At 34.3% G+C, this 7,508-nt stretch overlaps 1 protein-coding gene across 2 annotated transcripts; it reads right to left on the reverse strand.

Moving 5' to 3' along the window:
* Nucleotides 1–1,617: 1,617 nt before the first annotated feature.
* Nucleotides 1,618–5,809, reverse strand: LOC132053264 (transcription elongation factor 1 homolog). 2 transcript variants are annotated; one of them, XM_059445215.1, is made up of 5 exons: nt 5,662–5,809; nt 2,996–3,160; nt 2,222–2,292; nt 2,027–2,048; nt 1,618–1,917 (listed from the first exon to the last, which is right to left on the reverse strand). In XM_059445215.1, the coding sequence occupies exons 2-5, from the start codon at nt 3,106–3,108 to the stop codon at nt 1,857–1,859; spliced, it is 267 nt and encodes an 88-aa protein (XP_059301198.1). In that variant the 5' UTR covers nt 3,109–3,160; nt 5,662–5,809; the 3' UTR covers nt 1,618–1,856. The 2 variants fall into 2 exon arrangements, with proteins under 2 accessions (XP_059301198.1, XP_059301199.1); XM_059445216.1 differs by lacking the exon at nt 5,662–5,809 and having other exon boundaries at nt 2,996–3,184.
* Nucleotides 5,810–7,508: the final 1,699 nt, after the last annotated feature.

A 7,508-nucleotide genomic window follows, 5' to 3' on the forward strand; every position in this document is an offset into this window, starting at 1 on the left:
CTATATGGGTTAGCATTCTTGATTCAGAGGACATGTCTCGGTTCTTTGCTCTTGATATCCATGATTGACTAGCTAACAATTTAATGTCTGAATTGAAGGGAGTTACAGATAATGATTGAAGAATTTTATTTGGTTACACCTGCTGGAGAATTTGAATTTGGTGTAATAATGGACCTACGGGCCAAGGGACATCACAGGTAGACAGTTTATATAGGTGTAGGCCTCCCAAAGATAACGGAGGCGTGCAAAAGCTCTTTTTCAAAATGAGTATCTTTTGATGGCCAAAAAGGTAACACTCCTTATAAGCAAGGTTAGAGTTTGTACTCCTTCTTAGCTTTCGTTAAAGAATATCGGAGAAGTGTCTAACAACAATCATGTGGTTTCGTTCGACTGGTTGCCTCCGAGCATTGGGTGGGTGGCTTTGAACACATATGGGGCTCTTTAAAGGAATATTTTGGTGGGGACTACAGGCGGTATAATTCACGATCCTCATAGCATGTGGCTTGAAAGTTTTTCAATCAAAATTGGGGTTTGTACATCATTTAGAGCATAGCTATGGGGAGTTCTCACTTGTCTTTAGGAAGCCTGAGATAGGGGGTGGCGCTGAATTGCCTTGCAAATTGATAATGCTAGTGTAGTTAATGTGTTGCCGGCTAGAAGAAATGTGCTTCATTAAAATGGTGATATTGTCAACTGTATTCATCACCTCTTAGCTAGGAACTGGATAATCTCTATTGCTCATATTTATGGGGAGGCTAATTCGGTAGTTGATGATTTAGCCATTTTGGCGTTTAGTCAAGAGTCTTGTTTTGAGTGACATTCACAAGTGCCTTCTAGCATTTCTTTACATCTTTGCAGGAGATGTTGCTGGGCCTCATTCACTCGCTTAGTTTCGGGCTAGTTGTTTGTTGTTAATTCTCTTTCACCAAAAAAAAAAAAAAAAAAAGTAAGAAATACTCCTCAAATGGCAGTGCCTGGATTATTCAAACTAAAATTGTTTTTATACAATCATTCAGTATCATGTACTCGCTGCTCGATCAATTTTTATGTGCCCCGCACAAGATCCACTAAAAGAGATAGCACTTCATATCGAGATTTTTTTTCTAAAGTTCGATCTCGAAACCTAAGCTTTATCACAAGCCTTTGATGCAAGACTCACTCTCCCGTAACCCGACATACAAGAAGTGCATTATTTCACTAGAATCCTCACTTATTTTGTAATTTAAATGGCATCTTTAACTTCCAAACAATCACTACAAAGTGTATTAAAATCACAAAAGGAAAAAAAATGTTTGATTTCACTTGCTTCATTTTTTGTTTTCTTTGCTTAGGTAAACAGAGTGAGATATTTGATCACTAATATGTAAGGTGCCTAGTTGTCTATCTCCTTATATTCTGGTTTCACTTGCGGTATTCATTCTTTCTTCCTTTGTTTTTGTTAAATAAAAGACATGACTTCTTTTTTTGACTTCAGGAATATGCACCATCAATAGTAAAAATCTGTCATTTCAGGCCATTATTGGCTATGATTTAGAGTTGATAAAACAAAAAAAGCTCTAACCAACTCTATTTGAGTGATTGGTAGAACTTAGTCCAAGTGCATGGCTAAATCTGCAATAAGCAAAATTTGACTTTCTATCACAACAATTTCAGTTTCTTCAACTCAGAAGTAAGAAGAATGTTTTTGCAAATGTTTCATTTATATAAGGTACTGTTTCATAACATATTTTACAAATCCCAGTAGGATCAACTAACTACATTAGCCTCGAGGTAGCTTCATCGTTATGGTGGCACTCAGATTTGAGATAAGCTTTGCTGTTGAAGTATTCCCTTTAAATGGCTGTCTAGCCTCCTTCCTAGTCTTCATAATCTTCAAGGTTATTGACACGTGCACATTCATCTATCCATTCGCTATATCTGCACCATGGATTTCAGACTAGTTATTAAAGATAATCATGGAGAAAAAGGTTTTGAAGATAGTCGACAATTTAGAGCAAAGCAGAATGATGTTTCAACACTGACTTACATGTCTATCGGCTCAGTCAAAGCTGCAAAACAAAAAAATATGTCAGGTTAAAAATGTAAGCGAAACAGAATTAAGAGTCCATTGAACACCATGTTTTCACAAGAGACCTACGTTCTCATAAAATACCCTAATACAGGATACACACACACACACACACACCAAAAAAAAAAAAAAAAGGCACTATGTAGAACTTACCTGTCACAGTAGTACTAAAGCTTTCTTGGCAAATCCTGCATATGGCCTCACCAATCAAGTTCTTCATATCACTGAAACATACAACAATATGTATATCAGAAGAACTACCAAACAAAACTGATGTAAAACGTGCAAACAGAAACAATAATATAAGCAGTAGAATAACAATGACAGCGGTAATGGCGTGGTGAAATGACGCTTGGTATGTGGCATAAAAATAAAAGCTACAAGCAAGTTTAACAAGTACTAGAAGTTCGCTATGTTTTCCACTGGCATATAAATCTTGAATAGGACTAAAAGACTCCTTAAGAAACTAAGACTTAAAGTAACACATTTAATGGACTATAACACCATTTTGAGCTCTTCATCATTTGTATCACCCAACTGAGCCGGGAAATAGGAAAAAGAGATCTTCTTTCTCAGGACAAATATTCTCAGCCTGTCATCAAATCTAATTTTAACCTCACTCTCCTTCCTTATCCAGATATTGAGTTTCTAATTTCAGAAATCCTAGGCTCAAGTATTTAGGCTAAACTAGATACAGGATCGTCTGAGGTACTTTCAATATATTCTATCTGAGCATCACAGTTACTGTCCATTACTTTTACCTATAAGATTAACATATCTAGTTTAAGATCACGAGATAGGAGATGGCAGCAAAGAGCTTGAACGTGAAGTAAAACAAATATAAATCTTCAAAGTATACGGTGACCAGACAGTCATTCAGTACACAAAAAGCAACATGTCTAGATTAAAATTAATAAAAACACTCACACGCGACATTCTACACTGCTTCCATGATTGCAGAAAGGACAACTGAAGACCGTGTCAAGTTTGTCCCTTTTTTTTCTTGGTGCTGGCTTTGCTTTTGCCTTCCTCTTGCCCATTTTTCAACCAGACTTCTCCCAAAAAGTACTAACAGTAGTGTATATTAAGATCCTAGATCAGAAGAGACAAACGTTGACTTCAAGAGGGCGGACTGAGAAATACAAACAGATACAAAAAAATAAATTGAAAGGTTAATTACAAAGGAATACAACGTGTTTACAAGGCGAAGAGCATCAATACAATTGGTATTTTTACCACAGAGTGCAATTAACAGTGGAACGCACAAAAATATTATGTGAGCAGAGAAATAGAGGAAGTTATAGTTAAGTGAAATATGTGATGTAACAGGTTGTCAATCAGTTCAAATTTATAATTCAGATGTGAAAATGCAGTTCGAGTTTCTAATTCAGATCCAGTGACTATCTTACTTGTATTAACTTCCAAATTTTGAATCCTAATTACTAGCATCATCTTCTCTCTATATATATATGACATCCTTCTTCTCCTTACTTGTAATAACCCAATAATTCTCATATATTACTTGGCTCATAATCCTACATTTCTTCAATATGAATAAGATTTTAAGATTTTCCTTCCTTTAACTCCACGAATATGTTGAGTTTGAGAGGTCCAACTATTGCTTGCTTGATATTCTGTTATTTCTCTGATTCCTTGTTTGTTTCCTTAGCAATTAAATTTATCATATTGATGTTGATTGATAAAATTTATCAGCCTTCCTCGAAAGAATGCCCGTGAAACTCGTTAATGAACATCATATGTAAAAAAACAGTTGCCCAAGTGCCAAGCACATGTTCAACTGAATTACCCCGATGTGGCATTTCAGTGAAGGCGCCTTCGTTGAAGCCTTGTGAAGCATCCAATGTTTATTGTGTCTTAACTTCAGGTCTTAAGCACACCTCAAGCATGCTTTTGACGTGGAAACGCAATATACAATTTGTATAATTGTATGCAACCAGGAGCTAGTCTAAGTATCACATCAAGCAAATCTCATCCCCTGACAGTTCACATTTCTTTATAAGATCGACTTCAAATCGAACCATCCCAAAAATCTATGCTACTAGATCTTTGTAACCGAGAAAAAGAAAAAAGCAATTGAAATTGAAAGGCTTATTAATTCTCAATCAAAAAACACAACAAAACGGAGTCTTCCTCTTCAATAGATTTAACTTTCTCAAATCTAGAGAACCATACATCAAAAACAAGGAACAAATTGAATGAATCACTTATTAACTATCAATCGGAAAATTGCAGAACAAAACAGAGTCTTCCTCTTCAATAGATTTAACTTTACCAACTCTACAGAACCATACATCAAAAACAAAGAACAAATTGAATGAAACACTTATTATTGTATTAATCCTCAATCGGAAAATTGCAGAACTAAACAGAGGCTTCCTCTTCAATATATTTGACATTCCAAACTCTAGCGAACCATACATAAAAATCAAACAAATTGAATGAAACACTAATTAATTCTCAATCGGAAAATTGCAGAACAAAACAGTCTTACTCTTCAATATATTTAATTTTCCCAACTCTAGACAACCATGCATCAAAAACAAGGAACAAATCGAATGAAACACATATTAATTATCAATCGGAAAATGGCAGAACAAAACAGATTCTTCCTCTTCATTAGATTTAAGGGCCCGTTAGCCATGAAAATTGGGAACTTTGAAAAAAAAAAAATTGAAAAAAGTAGTTTTTGTTTTCAAAGTGAAAAATGGCATTTGGAAATTGGAGTTGCGTTTGGCTGTGAATACACAAATTGGAGTTGTTTTTTGAATTCTTGTAAGTAATTTGGAGTGAAAAAGGTGAAAACAACTTTTTGGTGTTTTTCAAATTCCATTGAATTCCGGAATATTATGGCCAAACGGCCACTTAACTCTAGGAAAAAGTAAAAAAGTATTCATGGCCACACGCAGAGACGAATCTAGGATTTCTAAACCATGGGTTCACCACTTAAAAAAGAAGAAGGAAAAAATGTATTATGCGGGAATTGATCCCTAATCCTGTAGGTAAATGACTCAACTTTTAACCAAATGCACCATTAAGTCTTCATGTAGCATGTGTTCCAGCAGTTAATATTATACTAATTTTAAAAAATATATACATAAGATATCTAGTTTTACGGAGAGACCATGTATTCACGTGACCCAAAAATAATACTGCCTCCGTCCCAAAAAGATCGGCACTTTTCGCTTTTCGAGAATCAAACGAGTTATTTTTTTTACCGTAATTTTCCATGTCTTTTAAATACTTTAAATTATTAATTATGGTGACTTATAGTACTTTTTACATATTTTATGTAAATTTTATTTCGAAAAAATTAAAATCGCCCCTGGCCAATGATAGAAAAAAATTCATAGAAACCCTAAAAACAAAAAAAAATAGTTCGTCGCAGCACAAATTGAACAATTAGAAATCATACAAACAACCAAAGACGAAACAGAAAAAAATAAATATATCACATAGAAATTACACCTACAAAATACGAAACAATAGAGCAATCAAAATCAAAACCCTACAAAAAGAAAAACAAAAAAAAAAAAAAAAAAAAGAGAACACAGCGATAGCACTACGAAACATACCTGCAAAATTGGTAACTGCGTGGGAAAATATTTGGGATTTGGGGTATTTATAGGCAGTAGTTTCGCCCCACAAATAGAAGACTCTAGTAGTGGGCCGTTTATTTTAGGAAGCTTACTATATATGGACTTGGGCTAAACTAGCATACTGATATCCGATGTTAAAAGCCATATGGTCTTTAATATATGTATTTATGAGACGGTCAGATATGCGTTTATTATCAACTGGTAGTTTGATATTTATGAAGTTGTTCGCTCAAAATAATTGAATTAGGAGCGTAATTTTCAGATAATGTTGTTTTATAGTCAAGCTAGTTTGGCATTGAATGCTTTTGATAAATAGCTAAATTATTGCATATGAGAACAAAGCTTTATGTGTTGGTCTGTGATATGATATATTGTATACAACAATACATGTATGTTTCATACCAATAAATTGTGATGGACTCTTTCCTTACAATTGGTTTAGGGTCGTGAACAATATATTTTCATCTAATAACTTTTGATGTGCGGTATATGATTTAATGAATCTACAACGATGCACAGATGGATTCTCCAAAGAAGATCGGATATATATTAGTTTTTCTAACACAAGGGGGAGAGAATAAACAGCTAAGAAATATATTGTGAGTTATCATCTATATGATCCTCGTTCAAAAGATAATTCAAGTCAAATACTAGAAGCATTTCTTTGAGCCAACTATTTCATATTTCAGCTGCAAAATACTACTAATGTCCCTGAAGGGCTGAGTCTATAGCATGCAAGGAGAATGGACCAATCAGTTCCAAATGCAATAATCCTTTAAGAAAAATGAGAGGAGCAAATGCTTAAAATGATCACGGAGGCAATGTACTATTGAAGAGCCCACGACATAACATTTCACGAAACCTGATGGAAGATTAAGGTATCTGAAAAATAATAAAGTGATGTGATCTCAGTAAGTTAGATCGAATTGCGAACTGATACAGAATGATATCTCGTTGACGATATCTTTGATACAATATAGCACGCACTATTGTATAAAATTTTGAGGATGTGAATTCTATGTCTCTTAAAATATGCTAACGTAGAAATAATTACCAAGTGAAATGATGCATCTTGATAAGCGTAACGTTTATTGGACCTGCAGTCCAAACATTAGAAGATGTCACACCATTGATACTGATAGATATTGTCACAACGGATATGGCCTACTTGACAAAATTGAAATGAGGAACTTGCAATATTAGATTGGTTTTGAAGTACAATAAAGATCAATTGCATATTGCAAATGAAAGCCCTCATATAAATGTGTTTATTCTAACAGATATTGTCAAGTTTTTTTAGACAAGGCATGCATCTTATTGACATAAGGTTTCGATCCAGATATGTTATCTATTCCCATGAGGTGTTATTGTCATACCATAATGTTCTACATGACAGTCAAATCATACAAAGATAAAAATAATTTATAAAGCAAGTCAGGAACGTATTTAGTGTAATTTCAACAATATTATAGACGATGATGCAACTTTGACAAAAGAATGAACATGCAGATGATCCATCAGCTCATCAAATAATAATTTGACAAATCTGATCACAAAGGCACTGCCAACATCAACATATGATGACCTAGTATACAAGATTGGAGTACATCATTTTTCAAGAATTATGCGATGCTTCAATCAGGGGAGTGAAATACGTGTTGTACTCTTTTTTCTTAAGTCAAGGTTTTGTCCCATTTGGATTTTCATGGTAAGATTTTTAATGGGGCCGTTAGTGATGCGTATAACTAGATATGTGTACCCTCTTTCCTTCTAGAATTTTTCTCACTGGATTTTTCCTAGTAAGATTTTAGTGAGGCACGTTA

The sequence above is a fragment of the Lycium ferocissimum genome, chromosome 4, assembly GCF_029784015.1.
Source record: "Lycium ferocissimum isolate CSIRO_LF1 chromosome 4, AGI_CSIRO_Lferr_CH_V1, whole genome shotgun sequence".
NCBI classification, from domain to species: domain Eukaryota; kingdom Viridiplantae; phylum Streptophyta; class Magnoliopsida; order Solanales; family Solanaceae; genus Lycium; species Lycium ferocissimum.

Bases quoted from the DNA above. Each gene is read 5' to 3' on its own strand.
- LOC132053264 (XM_059445215.1), bottom strand. From the start codon at position 3,108: ATGGGCAAGAGGAAGGCAAAAGCAAAGCCAGCACCAAGAAAAAAAAGG. The intron at 2,293-2,995 runs GTGAGTGTTTTT...TGTATGTTTCAG, and splicing joins AGCAGTGTAGAATGTCGCGT to TGATATGAAGAACTTGATTG. The intron at 2,049-2,221 runs GTAAGTTCTACA...TTTGTTTTGCAG, and splicing joins CTTTAGTACTACTGTGACAG to CTTTGACTGAGCCGATAGAC.